Genomic DNA, 27,176 nt, shown 5'->3' with positions numbered 1-27,176 from the left:
GCCATCAATTTATGCAGCTCTTTTTATATATATATATATTTATATATATATATATGTGTGTGTGTATATATTATATTCACATCAGTCCCTAACCCTCAAGGAGTGTACAATCTAAGGTCCCTAACTTACATTCATACATATACTAGATCCAATTTACCTACCAGCATGTCTTTGGAGTGTGGGGGGAAACCCACGCAGGCACAGGGAGAACATGTAAACTCCAGGCAGGGGGTGCCATGGTTGGGATTTGAAACAAGGACCCTAGCGCTGCCAGGTGGAAATGCTAACCATTTAGCTATTGTACTGTTGTGAACTATCAGCTTGTTAATTAACACTGCTACAATGCAACCACTTTCTTTAAATGTCACTCAGGAAAAATTTCCTTTTTTAGCCAAAGACCATTACATTTTTCTGAACGTGAGATCCTACTGTATATAATCTCACAATTAAAAATCTATGTGCCCAACAATTACATTTAGAGTTTACTGATATCTTCTTCTCTTTACAAGAGTGCCCTGAGTCACGACTACAAGGCAGAAGTGGAAAAACACTCCTCACAGACCGATGCAGCTAAAGGCTTTGGAGGCAAATATGGAGTGCAAAAGGATAGATGTGATAAGGTGAGTGTACCTTCCAGATAACCATCAGCAGGGGTAATCTGGAAACCTTCCATTGTTACCCAAGATAAGAGTTCTGGGTAACACAAGCATAGCAGTTTGTGAGCGTTCCCGGTAATGGTACAATTACTCATTGACAAAAGCCAGAAATCTTCTCTTCAAAGATGTGTCTACAATAAACTGAAATCTGATTGGTTGTTGTAGGTTACCACACTTTGCAAATCATCATTGCTCCTAAGGCTGCTTTCACTCTGATCCATCTTTCTTCTGCTTTTGCGATAAAAAGAGCAGAAGTAAACGCGTGACCATGTATTCCTATGGAACTTTTAACACTGATCCGTTGCTGGTCAAGTGCGATTTTTAAAATCCTGTTTGCTGCATTTGGTATGCAGGTTTTGTGCGGAAAAAGAAAACAAACCAAAAACACACCTTCTTATTGAAATCAATGGAAAATGCTGCAAAATGCATAAAATACACACCTGCGTTGCATTTCTGTTGCTGTTTTTAAGTAACATGTCCTGTAAAAAATCGTAATAAAAAGGCTGCTTTCACATTGATCCTTTTTTCTTCTGCTTTTGCACTTAAAAAAAAAGCAGAGAAAGAACACGCGACCATGTAATGCTATGGAACTCTTCACATTCATCAGTTGCAGGTCCACTGTGCTTAGTAAAATCCTGCTTACTGCATTTTTGGTGCAGATTTGGTGCGGTGAAAAAGCCACACCAAAAAAGCACCTCCCCATTGAAATGCATAAAATACAAACGCATATTCATTTTTAGCACGTTTTTGCCATGGATCAGTGAGAAAGTAGCCTTACACTACTTTGTTGCAAATTTTAAATATGTTTAATTTATACATATTCAGCATATATGTTCAAGAAGTCAAAGTTACATATACAGTATATACATATATTTAGTACAGGCGTACCTCGGTTTACGAACGCCTCGGTTAACGTAATTTTCATTTTTCAAAATGTTTTTCACAATACGAACGGATTAATTGGTTTTCAATGCATTTATGATTTTTTTTAATCATGTCCCTGTACAGTACTATGCCTTTAAAGTGCACTCTATAAAGAGTTTTGAACAGATAAAACTTTTTTTACTTTTTTCTGACCTCCGGAACGGATTAAGTGGTTTTCAGTGCATTTACGAATTAATTTTTAATCATGTCCCTGTACAGTATTTATGCCTTTAAAGTGCACTTTATAAAGAGTTTTGAACAGATAAAATACTTATTTTTACTTTTTTCTGACCTCCTGAACGGATTAATTGGTTTTCAATGCATTCCTATGAGAGACCGCGTTTACAAATGTTTTGCAATACAAAAAGTCGTAAACCCAGGTACACCTATATATATTAAACACTTTCTTTACATTTCCATATTTTTATATTTGTTTTTTATTTTAGTCTGCAGTAGGATTTGATTACAAAGGTCAAATTGAACAACATTCTTCACAGCAAGGTGAGCTGATTACTGTCACTTTATATGTGGGTTCATTCAGCAGAAAGTCTATGTTGGCATTTTATCTTGATGGATCTGTCATGTCACTGGCTTAACAATGGCGGTTGAACAAGGTTGCAACCTGTCCCCTGCTCCAGGGGGCCCTGGGGACTGTCTGTCAACTCCTGTTCTTTAAAGCAGAAGCAGATTCCTCCCATATATCACATATGTGCTGTTTGCTTTCTACTTTGCTGAAAGAGTTAACATCCACCCCTTAGTCATCTTTTATCTCCAACTGGACACAAGATGAACAGAGAACAGGAAGAGTTGCAGCTGTTGGGAGGCTGAGATCCCATCTCCCTGTGTCAGTGCTTAGTGTAGGGCAGACAATTTCACATTATGGATTCTACAGTCTTGCCTGCCAAGTGCTCTGAGATTGGTTAGGACACTGACTGTATTATTTGGACCTGTGTAATGGAAATGTCCTTCAGTGTGCAGTAAGCCAAACTTGTATTTATTTTTCTTGCATACAGACAAAAGAAAGAGATGAACACCTAAAGAAACCAGGGCTGGTTCACACCATGCCTGTAGAGTTCCTAACTCTACAAATTTAAGGAGGGGTGGTTCACCTGCCCTTGGTCTATCCATTTAATACATGTGCCTCTACTATGGGGGCTCTTAAAACTTGTAGAGTTAGGAACTACAGAATACTGGGGTGCCGTGACGAGGCTCTGCAGCTTACGCATGTATTTGCAAAAGTGTGCTAACTAAACTCCTGTTCTTAACACATACTGTTAGACAGCTTAATTTGGTTTGTTTGCAAGCTGGCAGGCAAGTTGAGCTGGGAATTTTTCTGTTTTGTTATTTGACATCATTTCTCTTTATTTCACTATACTTCAGATACCTCAGAGGTAAATCAAGTACTGGAATGTCCCTGTTTTCATTAGGCTACATTTTCACAGGTGTTTGCCACAGTGCGAATGGCAGTGGCAGGAATCTACGGATTCCTGTTGCTGTGTTTGACCAGTGTGAGCGGCTAGCTGCAGCTGCCAACCCCATACACTTCAATGACAGGCTGGCAGCAGTCACAGCTATTCATTGCTGTTCATACAGCCTGCGATTACCTGTGGTGATCGCTGCTGGTTGCCCACAGTGTGTATCCAAGTTTACCGTGACAAAATGCCTGTCTTAATGTAGCCTTAACCCCTTGTCTACCAATGCCATTTAAATATTGTGGCTACACACTTACACGCAGTTGGGAGTATGTTTAGAAACTGTCAAACTGACTGTCGGCTTTCTGGTAATGGTATCGCCCTCTTCATACACGTACATACATATGTAAAAGTTCAGTTGGGTGCACCTACATATGAATACAACAATTGCATTAAACATATTAAGTATTGCCACTCATGTGGAAGTACAAGCAATAATTCTAAGGCTATCATTCATGGTTAACTCTAAACTGAAGACCTGTAAAGGCATCTCCTATGGACAATATTGGTTACTGAAGTTTTAGGTTAAGTTTTGACATGGTTGGTATCTTTTTACTTGGCAGAATGTCATCCTTCATATTTTACCAATAAAGTGGGTAATATATTGTGTTTCTGTGCACTACAATTACCTTTACTAGGAGAGGAGATTGGGGGAGGGGGAGGATGCTGAACATGTTATATGTTACACCCTAAATAAAGGTGAAATACACAATATTTCAAAAATTATTGGGACGCCTGCCTTTACACGCTCATGAACTTTAATGGCATCCCAGTCTTAGTTGACCTCTCAGACGAGAAGGCCTGGCTCGCAGTCTCCATTCTAATTCATCCCAAAGGTGTTCTATCAGGTTGAAGCCAGGGCTCTGTGCAGGCCAGCCAAGTTCCTCTACTCCAAACTCACTCATCCATGTCTTTATGGACCTTGTTTTGCGCACTGGTGGCAGTCATGTTGGAACAGGAAGGGGCTATCCCCAAACTTTTCCCACAAAGTTGGAAGCATGGAATTGTCCAAAATGTCTTGGTATGCTGAAGCCTTAAGAGTTCCTTTCACTGGAATTAAGGGGCTAAGCCCAACCCCTGAACAACAGCCCCACACCAAAATCCCCCCTCCCCCAAACTTTACACTTGGCACAATGCAGTCAGGCAAGTACCGGTCTCCTGGCAACTGCCAAACCCAAACACTTCCATTGGATTGCAAGACAGAGAAGCATCATTTGTCACTCCAGAGAACACGCCTTCACTGCTCCAGTGGTGGCGTACTTTAAACCAGTGCATTCAATGCTTTGCATTGCACTTGGTGATGTAAAGCTTGGATGCAGCTGCTCGGCCATGAAAACCTATTCCCTAAAGCTCTCTAAATACTGTTGTTGTACCAATCTGAAGGCCACATGAAATTTGGAGGTCTTTAGTTATTGACTGTGCAGACAGTTGGCTAATTCAGCATGCGCTGACCCCGTCCTGTAATTTAAATGGCCTACCACTTCGTGGCTGAGTTGCTGTTGTTCCCAGTTGCTTCCTCTTTGTTATAATACCACTAACAGTTGGAATATTTAGTAGCAAGGAAATTTCACAAATGGACTTATTGCACAGGTGGCAACCTATCATGGTACCACGCCTGAATTTACTGAGCTCCTGAAAGTGACTCATTCTTTCACAAATGTTTGTAGAAGCAGTCTGCATACCTAGGTGCTTGCTTTTATACACCTGTGGCCATGGAGATGATTGGAACACCTAAATCCAATGATTTGGAGAGGTGTCCCAATACTTTTGGCAATATAGTGTATATAACATGTTCAGAAAGGTAAACTTAACATTTAAGGCATTATTCTACTGACTTCCAAGCTAACATGTTAGTTATCACTTTTGTGTCCTGGGGTCTATAATGTAAAAAAGGCTGTGGAGCCTAACTGCTTATAGACACCTCATAGAACCACACAATTAATATGAGCCGGAAGCTATAGTATTTAACAGTATATTTCTACGTTTTCAGCCATATATGGAATAAGCATGCAGTAAATTAATCTGATCTGCACATTAGAACCTTTAGTGGGTTATAAAAGCAGTGTTTAATAAAAAAAAGTATATAACTTAAAATAATGAAAATACAGCGTGATTATGTCTTACTGAATTGACCCTATATTTTTCAAAACGCTTATTTGTAATACAGGCTAAAAAAATATTCAGTAACAGTTTGAAAGTTAGTGATACATTTTACAGTATGTATTTATAGATTTGGTAATGTTGTCTCTCTGTACAGACTATTCCAAAGGTTTTGGAGGACGTTATGGAGTTCAGAAAGACCGTGTGGACAAGGTAATATGTGCATGTAGTACAGCAATGTTTACTGATAGGGATGGTGATTGATTTACAGTAGAGGAAGGACAGCTGTGTTGTATGAGGTCCTTAAGGAAAGAAATTATATGTATAAAGAGTTCTAAAGATAAGAAAAGTAAATATAATGTAACAGATAACAGGATACATTTAAATACACAGTTTTCTTAAAGTAATCCCATATAGCCTTATGTTATGCATAGGTTATCCAGAATTGGCATTAGTAAACACTAGTCTGAAGATCATCAAATTCGCTATGAGGGGAAGGGGCATGAGCATGGCGTTCCACAGTGGCATGTGTTAGGAGCTCCCATTCCCGCCGAGTAAATGGTGCACATCCGACCCCCCCTGCTTGCCTGTGAAGCCTTGGTGTGGGGAAACCTGGTACATTAGCAGATCAAGGTGCAGAGCGGAGCAGGGAGACTTGTGATGGCCACCTGTCACTAGGAGAAGAGGTACCCAGTGGAGAGGCAGAGGACAGAGAGGAACCATGTGATTGGTCAGGTGACCAGCTGAGAAACCTGGGGGCCTGGGAGCTGAACACCGGGGAGAGAAGCACTGACCTGCTCTGCTCCATCCCTAATGGACCACTGGCTTGGCCCCCGGAGCAGCACAGGGAATCCCCTGCTGGGATGTGGAACCTGGAGTGGTGGTGGCGGCTGTAAGTGGCACGATGCGAGGTCGAGACCCGAGGAGGAAACTGTTGGTGCTAAGAGCCCCCACACACAAAGGATCACCCAGCGAGATCTAGGAAGGGAATAAAGAATAAACGACGAACAGCCATTGTAAGCAACATACAGGAATGGGTGAGTGGCCGTGGGAGGTGGTAAATCCCCAAAGTTGAATAACTGTTTACCTGTATGCTACAGCGGAGTCTGGGGGTACCGAGGATACAATATCAGTGTCTGGGGGCCCAAGCGGTAGATAGGACAGTCTATTCAGGACTTAAGCTGAAAAGTAAACCTGTATTTAGCATTATATCCCCCCATATAATTTGAGAATCATGAAGAGTAGATCAGTTAAAAGAAGGGGTGCGAAAATCCCTCAGTCGAATCTAAATACAAGTACAACAAAAAAGTACATGCCTTTACAGGAGAAAAGCCCAGAGGAACTAACTCAAGAAAGCCGCAGAGAGGAAAATTATAATGGAGGTCAGGGTAGATTGTCTTTCGAGATATTGGACAAAAATCAGTTGAAAGAAATCTCAAAACCTGAAAGTGAAAGAGGGAAAAAAAGTATGGAGGAGCAAGAAGCAAGTCTACAAATGCCCACAAAAGCAGAAATCGCAGATATGTTTGCAAAATTAGAAAACTCCATAAAAAGCAAAATGATAGTCTTACACCGTGAAATGGGACAAGTTCTATCATGAGTAGAGTAAATGGAAGGGAAACTGGAGAAACAAGCACAAGTAACTAATAAATTAGAAGAGCAAGTAGAGGAAATGAAAAGAGACCAGAGACTGTTGTACTATAAATTAGAAGACCAGGAAAATACAGATAGAAGGAATAATTTAAGGAACACCAGAAATGTCTCAAGGAGAAGATCTAAGGGACACTATGAAAAGTCTGTTTAACCCTCAGTAATGGGAAGGAGAGAGACAGAACATCTGAAAATAGAAAGAGTGCACAGGATAAAAAGATCTCAAAAAGTCACATTAGACATTCCCAGGAATGTAACTGTAAGGTTCTACCACTATAAAGATAGAGAAACCATTTGCAAAAAGCTACGCAGGATGCCAGACATAAAGTATGGAGAGCTGAAAGTGCAAATTTTTGCAGACATAGCACAGAAGAGGAGGCTAGAAGAAGATCTTTGAAACCATTGCTAGATCAGATGAAGAGTAAAAATATCTATCATAATTGGGATTTCCTGGTATACTTGATCGGGTGGAAGGATGGGAAATCGGCAAAACTGAGATTCCCAGAAGATCTAAATGACTTTTGTGAAAAAATAGAATTACAGATGTTAGACATGGAGGGGTGGTCTGAAGGAAAGAAAGAGAAAAACGGATTAGATAAGGAGAATTTGCAAAGAGTTTCTAGAAAGAGAGTGGCGGGGGCGGTGGCAGGGAGGTGAGAGAGAGGAGTCCCTTTTGAACTGAATTTTTTTTCTTTCTCTCCCACGCCCCTGTTGCCCCGCTCCACCCATCCATCTGGTAATGTTTTAGGGATAAAATCCCTCTCCTTTAAGGATGGGCCGAAGGAGGCCTTCAGGGTAAGGTAAAAAAGTGTTTTAGACAGGTGTCAGGGCAGAAACGCTGGAATGGGCAGGCAGGCCTATGGTACGGTCACGCTGCGACTGATGACAGCCACTACCCACAGACCAGAGTCCCTCAGGGCGCGGAGTCTAACCCCCAGGCTACCCTTCACCAGGGCCCCTGATGGTGGGGATGGACTTGACGCAGCCTGAGACCAGGTCGCGGCCCCCGAGTGACCCCAGCTGCGATAACGACTGCCGCCAATGGCGTATAGCTGGTGGGAGCTAGATGGGAACACGAGTAGAGTAGTCAGACAAGCCGGGTCAATAACAACGGAGCAGACAGTACTAGACGGTAGGCAAAGAATACTCAGGTCACGGGCCGGGTTCAGCAACGGGAGGTCAGATAAAGGGTTAATGCAGAGAGTAGTCTTGTCCAAGCCGAGTCGGTTACCAGGAGAGCAATGGGAAAAACACAAGAGCTTGCAACAGGGCAACATACAGGACACAAGTGCAGCGCACACTTGCAGACAGGAGGTTTAAATGTGCTCAACCACACCCTTCTGAGGAGGAGCCGCAGAAGCCTGAAGGCATAAAGGTTCCCACCATGCTTTGCAGAAAACCAAGATGGATGCCAGCTCATGGAGATGCACAAGCTCTGAAGAAAGGTAGGACCTTGACAACAGGATAGAGAACCATAACAAAGAAGATTGGGCAGGTGGGGGTAAAGGATGGAGCTCCATGGCGGGTAGTAGGGAGGCCAAACATGATACCAACCTGAGACCAAAATATGAGAGACTGGGGTCTGAAGGGGTGTGCATGCTTAGAGTCTAACCCAGAAGAAGGAATCAACCTTGACTGTGGGCCACAGTTGATTCAAGGACCAAAAAAAGGTCTTTTGGGTTCTTGGGGGAAGGGAGAGGAAAGAGGGAGGGGACGGGGAGGGTTAGGTGGGGAGAAGGGGGAGGGAAGAAGGGAAAAAAGGGTAGGTCCTCTTGTTCTAAGAATTAGTCTACTTTTACCCCTACAAAGGAAGTACAGAGGAAAACAGTTAAATAAGAAGAAGGAATATGGTTAACTTTATGACATATAATGTAAAAGGATTAAATACTCCAACAGAAAGACATAAGGTACTAAGGGAAATACATCAATGTTCCAATGAAGTGGTGTTTCTTCAAGAGACACATGTATCCCAGGATTCAAATATTAAACTATATTCTAGTTATTTACCAACCTGGTATTAAGTGGATTCTCCAATAAGATGGGCAAAGGGAGTGGTGATAGGGTTTGGAAAAATTCACTCTGGACTAAAAGCTGGCAGACCCAAAAGGCCGATATTTATTCTTAAGGGAAAAATTGCAGAGAAGAGAGTGTACATTAGCAAATATTTATTGCCCTAATAAAAATCCGATGATATATTTGGATGGAAGATTATCAAAACGTATTCCTTTCAAAAGGGGTAGTATGATTGTGGCAGGTGATTTTTTTTATCCAGAGATGGATACCTCATCGTGCACCCGGAGAGAGGGAGATAAAGAGCATAAAAAAAAAAGTTATATCAATGCCAGCTGATGGACGCTTGGAGGGTTAAACACTCAAAGGAAAGAGACTATACCTCCTTCTCTGCGGCACATAGGATGTATTCAAGACTGGATTATATATTGATTAAACACAGACTCATGGAGTCCTTGGTGAAAACTAACATATCAGTAATATCTATATTGAACCATGCACCTGTCACAATGAGACTACAGTTTGGAAGGGAACAGAATAAAATATAAATGAGTCTATTACAATATCCGGAAGTAGAAAAAAGAGTAAAGCAGGAAATAGATCAGTATATTAAGTTAAATGAGTCCGAGGAGGTCTATCGCCATGGTATGGGAAGCACATAAAGCAGGTATACTGATTGCAATAGGGGCGGAGATAAAGAAAGAACGGGGAAAAAGAATTAGGATGTTAATGAAAGAACTACAGTATATCAGCTGGAACAATTACACAAAAAGAGAATAACTATAGAGTTACAACAAGAGATAATATTAAAAAGAGAGGAGCTAAAGAATTTTATGGAACAAGAAACAAGGATTTTTATGGGGTTTTGAAGGAAACATATCGGTGGGAGAATAGGCCACGGAAATAGCTGATGACGTTGAAGGAAAAGAAATCAAGAAATTTTAAAGTAAAAAATGAAAAAGGCGAAATGGTTTATTCAACCACCGATATCGCGAACACATTCCAGAGGTACTATAGCAGTCTATATGGAGCAGAAGGGAAGAGCCAGAAGGAATTAGAGGAAGAGAGGAGGAAGAAGAGGCAGATTTCCCTAAAAGAGGCCAGTTTCCCCAGATTGGATAAAACTAGACTAGCAGCTTTAGATAACCCAATAGCAATAGAAGAAGTCAACTTAGCATTAAAGGGTACAGCTGTAGGAAAGAGTCCTGGACCTGATGGTTTTACCGTAGGATACTATAAGAAGTTTGAAGAAGATCTAGTCCCTAAACTGTGTTTATATATGAACATACTAGGAGAGAAGACAAAGATGAGGGAGGAATCGCTACAGGCATATATCAAAGTACCGGTAATACCCAAATAGGGGAAAGATTGGTCTCAGTGTACCAGCTATAGACCCAATCTTTGTTGAATACCAATACAAAATTGTATGCAAAGGTATTAGCTACCAGGATGAAAGAGTTGATGTCTGACTGCATACACTTAGACAAAGTGGGATTTATACCAGGCAGAGAAGGAAACAACATTGCTTATCCTGCAAAATGAATGAAAGAGGAGAGGTATCGGGAATTATTCTGTCAGTTGACACTGAAAAGGCTTTTGATAGAGTAGATTGGGGATTTCTGATTGATCGATATGCTGAGAACATTAGGAATCGGACCTAGAATGATGCAGTGGATAAAAGATTTATATAGGAATCCTTCAGCTGTAGTGAAGGTAAACAGTTCACTATCAAAATTGTATAATGGAACAAGACAGGGATGTCCTCTGTCCCCGTTGCTGTTTGTTATCTCCTTGGAACCGCTATCAGCAACTGTTAGAAATAGTGTAGATGTCAAGGAAATGTGGACAGGGGATATTGAACATAAAGTGGCAGCATATGCAGGCGAAATGCTGTTTTATATCAAAAACCCCAGATTAACATTACCGAATTTATGAGAAAATTGAAAGAATATGGAGAGCTATCCAACTTGAAAATGAATCCCTCGAAAAGTGAGATGTTAAATATAAATGTTTCAAAGGCCGAGAAACAAATTCTACAAAGAGTTCCCCTTTAAATGGAGAGAGAAAGAACTAAAAGTATTTGGGAATAAAACTAACATCGCCTATAAAAAAATCTGTATCAGGCAAATTATACAATTCCATTAATAAATGAGATAAAGGATGAATTGAGGAAAACCTCTATGGGAAAGCTGTCTTGGATAGGTTGGATAAATATAATTAGGATTATTATAGTATCAAAAGTGTTATATACATTTAATATACTTAATACATCTTCCGGGGTCTTTTTTCAGGTTTCTCAAAAAAATACTTACATATGTGTGGACCAACAAAAAAACAAGAGTCAAGTATGAAGTTTTGTGCAGTAATAAAAAAAGAGGGGGATTAAATATGACAGATTTTAGGAGATATTATAATTTGGTGCTATTATCACAAATTGTAGATTGGATATACAATACACAGGGGAGAAGTTGGGTAAAAATGAAGAGTTCACTTAGTAAGGCACCACTAGGATAGTTTATTTGGATACCACAGGAATTTCGCACTTGGGATGAGGGCACAAGCACTTTGGCACGGAATGTATTTAGGAATTGGGATGAAATACATAAGCAGAAGGATTGGTAATTTAATTCACTGTCCATTCCGTTTGGGGGGGAACTAGGTTTTTCCCGCCCGGGAATGATGATATCTCAGGAAAATGGATAATGGATAAAAATGCAAATTTAAAAGATATTGTGGATAGAGGGGTTTTATGTTCTTTACACAATTTGAAGAATAAGAAGGAAATATTTTCTACACTGGATGAGTGGCAGGATGGACAAATAAGACATTAAGTTGCAAAGCTCCCACAACCACTAAGGAATGAGGATGAAATTTATCCTTTAGAGCAGGGGTGTCAAACTGGCGGCCCTCCAGCTGTTGCAAACTACAAGTCCCAGCATGCCAATGCCTTTCAGAGTTATGCTTGTAACTGTCAATCTTGCAATGCCTCATGGGACTTGTAGTTTGGCAACAGCTGGAGGGCCGCTAGTTTGACACCCGTGATTTAGAGCAACTGTTGAGTACAAACAGAATACAGAAACATATCACCTCTAGGATTTATAGAACACTCACTGAAATAGAGGAACTAGTATCCCAAAAATTCTTGGAGAAGTGGGAAATGGAACAAAATTGAACGAGCAACAAAGAAACAAAATGTTTAGTTGAATACATGCGGCAGTGAATATGAATATAGTGGAAATGAATTATAAATGTCTAGTAAGATGGTATATTACACCCAATGTGATACATAAACTAAAGCCAGAGGTTTCATCCCAGTGTTGGAGGGGATGCGGGAGTAAGGGCACAATGGCACATATCTGGTGGGATTGTCCCAAAATACAGGAGTTTTGGAGGGAGATAACACAATATATACAAGAGATCCAGAAGATTAGTATAATTATAGACCCGTTGGCTTGCTTATTTTATAAATCAGAGCTTTCGGTGAAGCAATATAAAAATATACGATATTGTTCCATCTCTTAAATGCAGCCAAAAGCCTTATCCCTAAATATTGGCACCAGAACACCAGAATCCCCAAAAATAAAATATTGGATGGATAGGGTTCAGTATATACATAGAATGGAAGAATTATATCATATAGACGAGGATAGAAAAAAAATTGCTATGTGTGCAAAACATAGAACAAGCTTTTAGTTAATATAAACCACTAAATAACTGTTCTCATCAGCAGTATTTAGCAGTCTTGTGACTTCTATCCGTGTCCAGCAGAGCACTGGTTAAAGCTTTTAGGAGGAGTTTTCATTCTGCTCTGACTGTCCTATGAGGCTGCATGACCCCTGGCCCTTTGTTTGGACAGTACTGATTGGCCTTGTGCAGATCACATGCACCCTCCCCAAAAAAAAATAAAACCTCTCTAGCAATACACACCAAATTGAGCATGTGCAGAGTGACTCCTAGAGATCTGTACTATCAGCAGATGGATTGGGGACAGTAGAAGAAGGGGAGGATCAGAAAAGACAGGATCAAACAGCCTTTTTATTCAATGCAGAGGATTAACCCCTTAAGTTCCACAGTGAGTATAACAAGCATACTTTACTACATATGCAGACTGATTTTACCATTGTGGGCTTAGTAACACTTTAAGAATACAACGTTGTTCATAAATTAACACAGTTAAGGGCCCTGCCATGCTTTTCTGATCATAACTGTTACAGAGAGCAGGAGAGGCAGCCCTGTATTAGTTATGAGTTGGCTAATTTGTAGCTTAACATACTTCAGACCCATGAAAAAAGGCGTTACTAAAGAAAGGAGATTCTATGCAATTATTTGTGTTTTCTAACCCTTTTTTGTTGACACTGAGCTCTGTAGGTACTTGCAAAAATTGGAAATGCATGACGTTCTTTTGTACACAAAGTATTGATGGTCTTTTTTTTCCTTCCAATATAATGGAAGGCTGCAAAGGTTGTGGCAAAGACACATATTTTTATTTCTAAAAAAGTGTCCCTCCTTCCAGTCCTGGAAAATTGACAAGAGTCACAGCATAGATCTGATCTCATGATGGCATACACAGTGAAAGTCAGCTAAAAAAAATAGGGTTGACCTCAATCCTATCCCCTACATCCAATTTTTAAGACTGTAAAAAAATGAATTACTATGTAAAAATGCTAAATGTACTGTACCTTACTGTATGTTGCCTTAGTATTCAGTCCATTTAAAGTGTTGTTTTTTTCAGTCTGCACTTGGATATGACTACAAGGCTTCTGTGGAACAACATTCATCTCAGCAAGGTGAGCAACTGATATTAAAGTGATTCTAAAGGCTTACTTTTTTTGTAAGAAAAAAATAGCAAACATGTCTATACTTACCTGCTGTGTGCAGTGGTTTTGCACAGAGCAGCCTGGATCCTCCTCTTCTTGGGTCCCCTGCAGGCTCTCCTGGGCCCTCCCTCCTGTCGGGCGCCCCCACAGCAAGCAACTTGCTCTGGGGTCACCCACTGCTTCATGTGTCCATTCACACATGGAGCTGTGACTCGGCCCGCCCCCTTTCTCTTCTCATTGGCTCACTGGCTGTGATTGACAGCAGTAGGAGCCAATGGTTCCCGCTTCTTTCTCAGCCAATGAGAAGAAAGAGTCCCAGGATAGCAGAGACTCCAGTGCACACCGCTGGATCGCGATGGAGCTCAGGTAAGTATTGACGGAGCTGGGGGTTGATGCGGCTCACAGAAGATTTTTTTACCTTCATGCATAGAATGTAAAGGCTCAAGGTTTTTTACCTTCTTGCAACCACTTTAATAAAATGTACAGTATACAGCCTGCAGATTAATGGGCAGTATAAACTGTAACTAAGTGGTTAGCACTGCCACCTGGAAGCACTAGGGTCATCGGGTCGAATCCCAACCATGGCACTGCCTGCCTGGAGTTTGCATGTTCTCCCTATGCCTTGGTGGATTTCCTACGGGTACACCGGTTTCTTCTCACATTCCAAAGACATGGTGGTAGGTTAACTGGCTCCTGTATAAATTAATACTAGTATGTGTATGCATGAATGTTAGATTGTATGCTCCTTGAGGGCAGGGACTGATGTGAATGTACAATATATATGTAAAGTGCTATATAAATTGAATGGGCATTAGAAGTACCTGTAATAAATAAACCCAATAACAAAATGCAATATATTGCATTTTACCAATTAGCATATGTGTTTGCTACATTGGTTTTCTTTTATTTTTCAAGCTTTCACTTCCCTTCTTTTCATTTGGTGATCCTGCCAGTAACACACTTCCTGTCCTAAGGTGACAACTTATATCGGAGTTACAGTTGATTTAATAAAAAAATAAAAGTCAGCAGCTACAAAAACTGTAGATGATGACTTTTGAAATACAGACACCTGTCCCTCACTCCAGCAGTGTCCTCACCACCACTGGTTTCACCAGCCGTCTTCTCTCCCTGGCACCGGCATCTTCAGTGTGGGCACATGGCTGTGACAGCTTGCGGCTCCACAGCCAGGTGCCCACTGCGCATGCACGAGCAGCGCTGCTCTTTGTGAGTGGTTCTGAAGTCTTCTGGGACCTGTCATGTGTCCCAGAAGACTACGTGGTGAGAGAGGGGAGGACAACTTCCACTTCCAATTGCCTTACGCAATCGCAGTGGAAGTGGGAGCGGGTACCTGTCTCAAAGTCGTGTACCTGCCCCCCCCCCACTCTCCAGAGGTGCCAATCCTCAACTGGGGACAAAAACTTAAAGTGGTACTTCCCCTTTTGTACTACAGAACATCTCTTTTTCACAGAACTGGGTAGAAGTCACAAAGATGAGATACAGATATAACAAAATCGCTTTCAATTGTATTTTTAAAACACCAAAAGGGAGCAAATTAGAGAAGTTCATTTATAGAGTTTACATACACATTAACATGCTGTTTGATGCTGCTTTTGGAAGCAATTGATTTATGTGCATAGGTGCATTGATGACAACCAAAGGATCCAGAGAATATGACAATTCTAATGCTGATCATAATGATACACTCAGATGGTACAATCTACTAAATACAGGTTGACCTCTACAGATATGTCAACTTGTGTGGAGATACAGTCCTGTTATTATAATTAGGTGAGGATGAATGACTGTAGAATTTAGAAAAGATTTAATTAGGTCTAAAAAAACTGTAACAAGTATGTTGTGACTGTACAATTCTACATTACACTCATGTAAGGTTATATAATCAGAATCCTTAGGTATGGGGTAGGTCATCTTGCAATCACCATAAAATGATACAAGTTTTTTAATGACATTTGGGGCAACTCTAAAAGAAAATGTTTTACAAATAAAAATAGACACTGTTTTTTAAAGTAGACTTCCAGGTTTGCTTTGACTGGCCCAAACTATTTCCATTACTAACTGTTGCAGCTGCTATGTCTGCTGTTCTATACTTTTGCAGCATCAGGCCCATGTAAACTATTTAAAATCAATGTAAACCTGGAATACTACTTTAACTACTAGCCTTCCAGAGGATTTACCCCCCTTCCTGACCAGGCCATTTTTTGTGATACGGCGCTGCGTTACTTTAACTGACAATTGCACGGGCATGTAATGCTGTACATACATTCAATTTATGTAATTGTTTCTCACAAATGGAACTTTCTTTCAGTGATATTTGATCATCTCTGTGTTTGTTATTTTTTGCTCTATAAACAAAAAAAGACCGACAATTTCGATCAAAAATATAATGTTTTTGACTTTTTGCTATAAAACATGTTCAGTAAAAACATTTAAAAAAAAATTTAGACAAAATGTATTCTGAGACATGTCTTTGCTAAAAAAAATCCCAATACATGTAAATTTAACTTACGTGAAAGTTATAGCGTCTACAAATGGCGGTATACATACTGGAATTTTTTTTTTTTTTATAAAACTAGTGATGGAGGCGATCAATGACTTATAGTGGAACTGCAGGGTATTCTGAAACTGGGTGGGAACTAACTGCCACTGACATCCCCGGTGACACTAATACAATGATCAATGCTAATAAAAAAGCACTGATATTGTACTAATGACACTGGGCAGAAAGGGGTTAAGAATACATTGTGAACAGGTTTATTTGGTATTCCTGACCACCGATGGCTTTGCACTAATTTCATTTTCTACTAAACAAAAATTGGAGAAATCTTTTTTAAAAAGTGCTCAAAATCCAAAGGTTCTCTAATCCCCTGCAGTCAGCCTTCATGTAGCTAACTGTGAGTGCGTTTCCTGAACTCTGAGCCTTGCATCTTCCTCTATTTCTGTTTCCTGTATTACCATAGCCATAGGCTCCACGCATACTTTTTTTTAAGCTCTTAGAAGCTGTTATCAGCATTTTTGTTCTGCTCCTAAAAGCTAAATAGTGTTATTTTATGTGTCCATGTACACTATTTTAGGCTAATAGCGTTTTTCAAGCTTCAGCGTTTAGGAGCAGAAAAAAAAACATTTTTGTAGAGTTTTTGGGAGCATTTTTCTGGCAGAAAAAAAAGCACTAAATGCTTTTAAATGCTACTAAACACTACTAAAACACTTCTAACATCTTTTATTCAGGCTTTTTTTCCCCCTAAATGTAATGCAAAAACGCTAATAAAATGCTAACGCTTCTAAACGCTCCTAAAATGCTGAAAAAATACACTACTACCAACATTTTTATCCAGCATTTTCCAGTGTTTTGTGAGCTTAAAAAAAAAACCCGCTAGTCAGCATGGAGCCTCAAACTTCCAAGGCAAGTGTGAACCTGATGACTGTAATAAAAGTCTTAGTACTGACATTTTTTCTGTGAGACCTTTTCCATGGGAAAAACAACAAAAAACGACACCTGGCCTCTGACATCGCAAGCAAAGGTTCTCTGATTACCAGAATACTGACAAAGGGGAGTAGAATGAATTGGTGTGCTTTATCTATGTCTGTATGTAAAAAAGTAAGAAAATCTCAAAGCTTTATTTTTACTTTTTACTGGAGTGTACCATTAATTCACACCTCTGCAGATTGCAGCCTAAACTGTAGACCCCTGGTGCCCAATGTGCAGCCCGAGGGCCGCATGTGGCCCTTTGGTATATGTTGTGCAGCTCTCAGACTTCAGTAATCTGTAGTTGGAACAGTGGGAATAGCATTGATCTCTACTAACCCCATGTAACCATCTCAGCTTTGTGTTGCCTTCTGTAGCATATCCCCAGCCAGCAATGTAGCATTTCCACACTCTCTGACCTTCACGTCCTCTTTTAGGTCTTCAGTTTCTGATAGCCCACTCAACCATTACATATACTGTATCTAACATTATGTGCGGCTCTTTGGTGATGTCAGGGGCCACATTTGAGGCCCTCTTTAGCTCATAAGTTAACCACCACTGCTGTAGACAATGGAGCAACTGTGAAAAAATAATCACATCATGAATTCCATTAGTTTATTTCACTTATTTTTTACTTATGGTCTTCAGATTGTTCAAAAGGATTTGGAGGTAAATTTGGTGTACAAAAAGACAGACAAGATAAATCAGCTCACAGCTGGAGCCACAAGGAAGAGGTACAGCCACATCAGTCTCAGACAGGTATGTAGACCACCCATTATAGTAAAAAAGAAATGCATGAATCTATGATTTATGATTGTGATTACAGAAATAATGTGGAGGATTTACTAAAACATACACTGAAAATCTTCACCAAATAAACTGTTTGAATATTCATTGTATTTATCTGATAATTTGAAAAACAGCTGCACATACTGTAATTGGGTGTTCAAAGTGTTCAGGAATTTGCTTTTCACATAGTTGGTTAAAGGAAGTGAATATTCATATAGAAAGTGAAGATTGACAACTTCATTTGTAAGTCAGATTCAATATCTGATATGTGACACATAACGAGTTGTTAGTCTCTTCAGTAACTCTGCAGCATTAGGGGTCTTTCTGAAACCACTGTATTGGTGTCCTGACATAATTAAGGTTATGTTATTGGTATTGCAATCTTAAAGTATTGACACTGATACAAATACTATGGTTTCTGGGTAGGCAGCTTCTACACCCTTGAGGATCTACACTCACCGGCCACGTTATTAGGTACACCTTGCTAGTAACGAGTTGAACCCCATTTTCCCTTTAAAACTGCCTTAATTCTTCATGGCATTGCTTCAATAAGGTGTTGGAAACATTCCTCAGATTTTGGTCCATATTGACATGATAGCATCACGCAGTTGCTGCAGATTTGTTGGCTGCACATCCATGATGTGAATCTCCCATTCCACCACATCCCAAAGAAGCTCTATTGGATTGAGATGTGGTGATCTACTTCCTGAATTATCCTGCTGGAAGTAGCCATCAGAAGATGGGTACACTGTAATCATAAAGGGATGGATATGGTCAGCAACAATACTCAGGTAGGCTGTGGCATTTAAATGATGCTGAGTTGGTACTAAGGGGCCCAAAGTGTGCCACATAAATATCCCCCACACCATTACACCACCACCACCAGCCTGGACCGTTGATAGAAGGCAGGATGGATCCATGCTTTCATGTTGTTTATGCCAAATTCTGACCCTACCATCTGAATGTTGAAGCTGAAATTGTGACTCATCAAACCAGGCAACCTTTTTCCAGTCTTCTATTGTCCAATTTTAGTGAGCCTTTGCGAATTGTAGCCTCTGTTTCCTGTTCTTAGCTGACAGGGGTAGCATCTGGTGTGGTCTTCTGTTGCTGTAGCCCATCTGCTTCAAGGTTTGATAAGTTGTGTGGTCAGAGATGGTATTCTGCATACCTTGGTTGTAACGAGTTGTTATTTGAGTTACTGTTGCATTTCTATCATCCTGAACCAGTCTGCCCATTCTCCTCTGACTTCTGACATCAGCAAGGCATTTTCGTCAACACAACTGCCGCTCACTGGATATTTTCTCTTTTGCAGACCACTCTCTGTAAACCCTAAAGTTGGTTGTGTGTAAAAATCCCAGTAGATGAGCAGTTTTTGAAATATATAGACCAGCCCATCTTGCACCAACAATCATGCCATGCTCAAAGTCACTTAAATCCCCTTTCTTTCCCATTCTGATGCTCAGCTTGAACTTTAGCAAGTTGTCTTCACCAAGTCTAGATGCCTAAATGCATTGAGGTGCAGCTATGTGATTGGCTGATTAGCAATTTGTGTTACCATGCAATTGAACAGGTGTACCTAATAAAGTGGCTGGTGAGTGTATATGGTCTCCTTTGCTTGTAGTCTAATGCAAAAAAAATAAAATTGAAGCCTCACACCACTGCTAAAAGGTCCAGATAACCCGTCAAACCAGCTGTTGACAATGTCTGTGCTTGTAATCACTCTGGAAGAAATAACGTTTATGATCCGGTTCATTTCTAGGTTATTTGCATTGTTTTCAAGCCCTGATAGAAGGAACATTTTTTGAACCCCAAAATAATTTGGCTAATTTTTGGATTGACCTCCTGACTTATATCAGGATACAGTTGTACCTGGACCTCCTAGCAGTGGTGTGGTTCAGTTTCCATTTTTAAAGGTTCTTACTACTGTCTTTGTCCCCACTGGAGATATCTTCTCACTTTCTGTTAACATAATGTTGTCCGCAAAATGGGAGGCAAGGAGAGCACAAAAAACTTTTGAAAAAATGAAGGTTAGAGGGACTGGATCCAAAGCTGGTTTCAATTCACAGTGGCTCTTTAATCCAGGAAAATGGAACAAATACAAAAGCTCCACACCAAAGGTTAAGATGTCAAAGAGTATTTCTTCAAGAAATTTAAAGATAAGAACCTGACAAATTTAGAGGGCTATAACATTCTTCTCATCAGGACTTCAACTGCTGATTGAATGGCATGGTGGACTTGTGAAAGTGGAAAGAGTGTGATTTTAAATTTTAGGTAACTAGCTGCCTTGCATCTTTTACACAACCAGCACACTATTGGAGGAGAGGATCCCCAACAAAGGGGAATGTACAGCTCCTGAACATGTTAGATTGTTATCTTTGGATTTTGTTATGAAATAAATACTCTTGGACTCCTTAACCATTAGTGTGGCACTCTTGTTTTCCCCACACCATCATCAATAAAAGGCTGAAAAAAGTTTTCACCCTTCTGTACTATCAAGAATTAAAAAGAAGTCTTAGATAATGCTGGAGTTTAACACTTTCTTCTGCTTCTAATTTTCATTTTATTTCTGTATATTATAAGGAATCTTTCCCTTAGAAACAATTAAATTGTCATGTAGATGGCAAATAATGTACATGCTTTGTCCTAATTGTTACGATGAAACATTACAATGGATATTACAATGTAATAATAACTATAACCGCTTACCGTCCACCCTATAGCAGAAATACTGCTACAGTGTATATATATGTATATATTTATATATATACGTGACTTTGCATTTCCAGTTAGGGGGCGCACGAGGCAACGGCTGTCAATCACCGGGTTCTTGCCGGTGATTGCCAAGCATCTCCGACAGGGGGGAACTGTTTGTAAACAAAACATTTCTCTCCCCTGTCAGCTCCTGCACACTGCTTTGTATGGCTGTGCATAGCACAGCCATTCAAAGCAGTGTGCTTGCAGTGAAGCACAAACACACAGCCCCACAGTAAAACACACACAGCACACAGTTAACCCTTTGATCACCCTACATGTTAACCCCTTCCTGCCCAGTGCCGTTAGTACAGTGTCAGTGCTTTTTATTAGCATTGATCACTGTAATGGTGTCACTGGGGATGTCAGTGACACCAAGTCAGTTCCCTCCAGAGTCAGAATGCCTGCTGCAGTCCTGCAGTCCCACTATAAGTCACTGATCGCCGCCGTTACTAGTAAAAATAAAAAAATAAAAAAATTCCCAGTATATAAATCGCCATTTGTAAACACTAGAAATTTCATGTATACCAATTAATTTACATGTATTGGGATTTTCTTTTAGCAAAGACATGTGGCAGAATACATTTTGGCCTAAATGTATTACAAAATTTGATTTTTTTAATCTTCTTTACTGGACTTGTTTAATAGCAACAATTCAAAAATATTGTTTTTTTCTCAAAATTGTTGCTATTTTTTTTTTTATAGTGCAAAAAATAAAAACCGCACAAGCAATAAAATACTACCAAGAGAAAACTCTATTTGTGAGAAAAAAAAAGAATGTAAATTTAATTTGGGTGCAGCATTGCATGACCACACAATTGTCAGTTAAAGTAACGCAGCGCCGTAACACAAAAAAATGGCCTGGTCAGGAAGGGGGGTAAATCCTATGGAGGGCAAGTGGTTAAGGCCTAATGCACACTGGGCATTTCAAAAATGGTGGTAGCATTAGCTGTATAAAGTTGCTTTAAAAATGCAAGTTTTTCCACATTTTTGCATTAGCATGTAGCTGCATTTTTCCGCATTTAGTCACATTTGTTCGTGTTAGCGTTTTTTTCCACAACACGCCACTTTGCTATTTGTAACTCCCACTTTCCCACAATGCACCTTGAAATAGTCATTGTGTAGTTGTTTCATCACCATTTTGAGAGCAGAGAGAGCACAAGAGCAAATAGAGCACGTCATTGGGACTGCAAAGGACATTGGGAAATTAATTTTTGCACTCAGTCCTGCTAGCTGAGAAATGACCTTCAAAGGTCATTGGGAAATATTCCTATTTGCACACAGCAAAGGTCAGCAGCAAGAGCAGGAAAGTAGAATGAGAAATGAGACAATGGAGCTGCAAAGAACACTTGCACACAAAACATGTCAGAAGCAAGAGAAGCAAAGCAGACTGGGAAAAGTAGGAGTTTATTGTAGTAAATTGTCTGTTTTCAATAATATTCCTTAAAAAAAAAAATTGGTCTGAAAAACTGCTCAAAAATGCCTGTTTGCTGCGTTTTACAGCATTTACCAGCATTAGAGCATTTATACAGCTAAAAAACTACTCTTGAAACCCACTAGTTCTGGGTTTTTTTTTTCCAGCCAGAAAACGCTGATTAAAGCCTATTATTATTAATATTATTATTATACAGGATTTATATAGCGCCAACAGTTTGCTGAGCGCTTTACAGTATAAAGGGAGACAATACAGCAACAATATAGTTCAATACAAGAGGGTTAGGAGGGCCTGATCCTTGGAGTTTACAATCTAAGAGCCTATGTGTACATGGACACATAGGATAACATTCTGGGGAATTTACTGTCAGCAGCCAAAAACAGGTGCTGTAAAAACGCCCAGTGTTCATGAGGCCTAATTTTTTTCAGGGCCATTGTGAATAAATATTATTTGTAGTGTCCATGTACAGAATAGGTTGAAGATCTCCTGGCTCTGCACAGATCACTGCTAAAGAGTCTGAGATTTAAATCTGTTGCTTTTGCACAGCTGATAATTTAGCAATGACAGCATGGATTCAAAGAGTAAAACCAGTTTCTACATTGGTTCATTCTATTTACTGTTAGAATACTTTGTAAATGATATCTGGACATCAGTAAATAATATATTTAGTGTTTTGTTATTTTTATTATTAATATGTAGCTTTTCCACTTTTATTGCTACTTTTATCTTGGCCTCAATAGATCATTCTCAAGGATTTGGTGGGAAATTTGGAGTACAGAAAGACAGACAAGATAAATCTGCTCACAGCTGGAGCCATAAGGAACAGCTACAGCCCCATGAATCTCAGACAGGTAACATGTAGAACCAACAGATCAGGATGTTGGTGCTTGGCCCCTATCAAGAAGTCATATATTATTATTATTATTATTTATTATTATACAGTATTTATATAGCACTAAAAGGTTTGCTCAGCGCTGTACATTATAGTGGGGGACAGAACATGAGACAATACAGTACAATACAATACATGAGGGGTTCAAGGGCCCTGCTCTTTCGAGCTTACAATCTAGGAGGGAGGGGATAGTGGTACAGGAGGAAGTGGCTGTGGGGGATGGAGTGGTAGAAGGAGTGGAGGAGATTGGCTGTTAGGTGAGGGTGGGGTAGGCTTCCCTGCAGAGATGGGTTTTCAGGGTGCGCCTAAAGGTGAGGAGGGTAGGTGACAGTCTGATGGATTGGGGTAGTGAGTTCCAGAGGATGGGGGAAGTCCTACATTTATACTTGTGTGTTAGTTCTTTCTCAGTCTAGCATACCCTTCTCTCCTTGTGATAGGTAACTTTAAATATGAAATCGCCAATGACAGCCAGAACTAATAAGTTCTATTTGCTAAAATGTAAAGCTTTCTCAGAAACTATCATGTGAGAAATACATGTGCTCCGGTTACTTATTCTTGTCATACTGATCCTTAAGTTACACTTCTAAATGAGTCATTGACCTAGCCCTAGAACAAGCAGTCATGTAAACTTCCTAACTTAATACTTACTGCAGAGTCATGGTTCATTAAGCTGGGAAGCCAGAGGATCAGTATGCAGGCTAAGCAACTTACACTTTTTCATGATTTCATTTATAATTACCAAGGAAACATAGTCAGAATAAAAAAAACTTTACTACCCCTTAAAGCAGGGTAACCAGTTAATGATGTCTACAGTACCTCTAACAAATGCTCTGAACTGGTTTGATTAGAGAAGCAGTTAATACTCCAAGATCTGGAGCCGGCTACAGTAAATTTAAAAATGCACAAACATCTTTCTACTATCATAATGTGCATGGCACGGTATGTACTGAATCTAGTTTGATATTATTTCTATTGACAGTTTACAACTAAAGAGCCTATGACTGTCTCCTCTCTGTCTGCTTTGTGCTGTATTTGCCATATGCTTTGCTTCCTATTTGTATAGGGCACACCCATATTACTGTAGCCATGTTTTTGCTACTAGTCCATGACCAACCTGATATTGTACGATAGTTACACCTCCAATAAACTGCAAAGATCTAACAAAAGAGAAAGAAGGTCTTCTTATTCTATAAGTAGATATGGGAAAATAACTTGTATGTGTGTGCATACCATATAATAAATAATAAATCACAGGTTAAGTGCCCATTGAAGTGTCATTTATACATTTTGCTTGATATTCTAAGGCTTTGTGCTTTGGCACCCGTCCTGCATGCAGGCTTCCTTTGTTTTGGGGTTTGTATTTGCCCCTAATTTCATGCAGGCAGTCTACTGAATACAAAGAAAACAAAAAGAGGGCACACTGGCCTAGTGCATTATCATAAAATATATTTATTAAAAGGATAAAAAGTAAGTATCATACTCATAATAGACATATAGGACAAAGGTACATCACAGTAAACAGCGGTGTCCAATCCACACTGCATATAAGTCCAAAGAATGGAACCCTGGACTTCCAAATGAATAATGCGTAGAGAGGTGCAGACTCTTAGTGTGTTGGCTCTGAGGAAGAGGCTGAGTCCTCGAAACGCGTTAGCCAGTTGGAAGTCCAGGGTTCCATTTTTTGGACTTAGTTGCAGTGTGGATTGGACACCGCTGTTTAGTGTGATGTGCCTTTGTCCATTGTGAGTATGATACTTTTTATCCTTTTAATAAATATTTTTTATGATAATGCACTAGGCTGGTGCGCCCTCTTTTTGTTTTCTATGTATCCAGTGACGTTGGACTACCCCGGTCCATTGAAGGCAGCAAGAAGTGCATATTCCAGGACAATCTGAATTGTTACCTTAGCCTCTGCTGAGTACAGCCCCAGCTCAGGAGTACAGAGTCTACAGAGGTGGATGCTAACATAAATAGTATGTTTTTGGGGTCAAGCAGCTGCTCCTTCATGGCTCATGTCTAAACAGCTAGGGTGGATGCAGATGCCAAAACAATGGCAGCACGCATGTAGGACAGGTGCCATCATCCATCTGAACAAAACCTAAAATCTGAACCGCATGCCGCCCAGCCACTGTACATATACGGCGGCAGGGCGGCACTCACAGGCAAAACCACGTTTTAAGACGTGTGTTTTGTAAACAAATAGGGGGCGCGCGCGAGGCGCGCCGCCGCCCTATTTGTCCCGCAGTTCTCTGCCGCAGATGTCAGTCGCTGGGTCACAGCCGCTCCTTATCGGCTATGTCCCGCGATCGGCGGCAAACAGTGACAGAGAGCACAGCTGCAGTAGCTGTGCTGTCTGTCACTTCCCTGACAGCTCGAGGATGAGCTGATCGAGAAAGAACAGTTTTTCTTTCTCGATCAGCCTTCTCCCGCCCAGCGCACACCCCCGCCCCCTAGTAAAACACTCCCCTCACTCCTATAACCCTTCCCTGCTAAATAAAGTTAACCCCTTCCTCCCCATTGCCATTAGTACAGTGTCAGTTTTTTTTTTTTTGCACTGACCACTGTATTAGTGTTTTTGGGGATGTCAGTGACCCCAAATCAGTACCCCCCAATGTCAAAATGTCCGCTGCAGTCCTGCAGTGCCGCCATAAGTCACTGGTCGCTGCCATAAGTCCCTGATCGCCGCCATAATTCGCTGATCGCCACCATTATCAGTATAAAAAAAACCATTTGTAAACGCTATAACTTTCACGTAAACCAATTAATTTACACGTATTGGGTTTTTTTTTAGCAAAGACATGTCGCAGAATGCATTTTGGCAGAAATTTATGACTAAATTTGATTTTTGCATATTTTTTTTTACTGGACATGTTTTATAGCAAAAAGTCCAAAATATTGTTTTTTTTTCCTCAAAATTGTCAGCCTTTTTTTTTTATAGCGCAAAAAATAAAAACCGCACAGGCGATCAAATACCATCGAAAGAAAGCTCAATTTGTGGGGAAAAAAAGGATGTAAATTTCATTTATGTACCATATTGCATGACCGCGCAATTGTCCGTTAAACTAGCCCAGTGCTGTATAGCAGAAAAATGGCGTAAATTGCAGTATTTATACCATAGTTTGTAGATGCTATAACTTCCACACAAAGCAATCAATATACACTTATTGGGATTTTTTTTACCAAAAACATGTAGCAGAATACATTTTGGCCTAAACTTATAACCAACTTTGAGTTTACTATATATTTTTTATAGCTGAAAATAAAAAATATTGTTTTTCTTCAAAATTTTTGGCCTTTTTTTGTTTATAGCGTAAAAAATAAAAAGCGCACAGATGATCAAATACCACCGAAAGAAAGCTCTATTTGTGTGAAAAAAAGGAATAAAGTAAATTTCGTTTGGGTGCAGCATTGCATGACCGCGCAATTATCAGTTGAATTAGTGCAGCGCCAAGTAGCAAAAAGAGGCCTGGTCATTAAGGGGGGTAAATCCTCAGGAGCTCAAGTGGTTAAACATTGTGATGCAATCACTATTTTTTTTTTTATTTAGTTTTTACTGGGTTTTAAAAGGCATACAACAAACATAAGGTTGCATAGAGTTCGTAGTAACAGTCACAAATCAACAAAGAAGAAAGAAAACAGGTTCATCGATGAAATGCAGACACTTAGAATGTCAGTGCATAACAGTGGATTAGCTAGGAACATCAGACATCTGAGCAGACACATCGGAAATGTAAAGATCCCATGGTTCCCAAGGGGGAAAAAACTAGCATGCATATCAGTGAGGTACTCCATTCTTCTAATCTCAGCAACAACCCTAACCAATTCTGACCATGTAGTAGGCGTAGTGGAAAGCCTATGCATGGGAATGGTTCTCCTGGCTGCTGTTAGGAGATGAGAAGATAGTTTCTTGGCAGCAATCTCTATTTTAACCACCTCCCGCCCGCCATATAGTAATATGACGGGCGCAAGGTGGTTCTCCTGTTCTGGGAGGACGTCATATGATGTCCTCCCATTCTCACTGCGCATGCGCGGCTCAGGGAGCGCGCAGCACGGCGATCGGCGGTGCGCTGTGTCCCTCGGACACAGCGGATCACCGATCATGGAAACAGCCGAAGATGTCGGCTCGGTCATGTGATCAGCTGTGTCCAATCACAGCTGATCACATGTAAACAAGGAAATGCGGGTTATCGGCATTT

The 27,176-nt window shown here is 40.2% G+C and overlaps 1 protein-coding gene across 1 annotated transcript in view; it reads left to right on the top strand.

Annotated features, from left to right (window-relative positions):
* LOC149443787 (src substrate cortactin-like) overlaps window positions 1-27,176 on the top strand; it is a 64,967-nt gene that overhangs the window by 14,806 nt on the left and 22,985 nt on the right. The window contains exons 5-10 of the mRNA XM_089655317.1: window positions 510-620; window positions 2,027-2,081; window positions 5,310-5,365; window positions 13,545-13,599; window positions 17,762-17,872; window positions 22,829-22,939. Coding sequence (XP_089511443.1) covers window positions 510-620; window positions 2,027-2,081; window positions 5,310-5,365; window positions 13,545-13,599; window positions 17,762-17,872; window positions 22,829-22,939 — 499 coding nt within the window. The remainder of the gene's footprint in view (window positions 1-509; window positions 621-2,026; window positions 2,082-5,309; window positions 5,366-13,544; window positions 13,600-17,761; window positions 17,873-22,828; window positions 22,940-27,176) is intronic.

The sequence above is a fragment of the Staurois parvus genome, unplaced genomic scaffold (assembly GCF_062004578.1).
Source record: "Staurois parvus isolate SC_StPar_1 unplaced genomic scaffold, SC_StPar_1.0 ptg000832l, whole genome shotgun sequence".
NCBI classification, from domain to species: domain Eukaryota; kingdom Metazoa; phylum Chordata; class Amphibia; order Anura; family Ranidae; genus Staurois; species Staurois parvus.
This window is presented reverse-complemented; position numbering and strand designations above follow the sequence as displayed.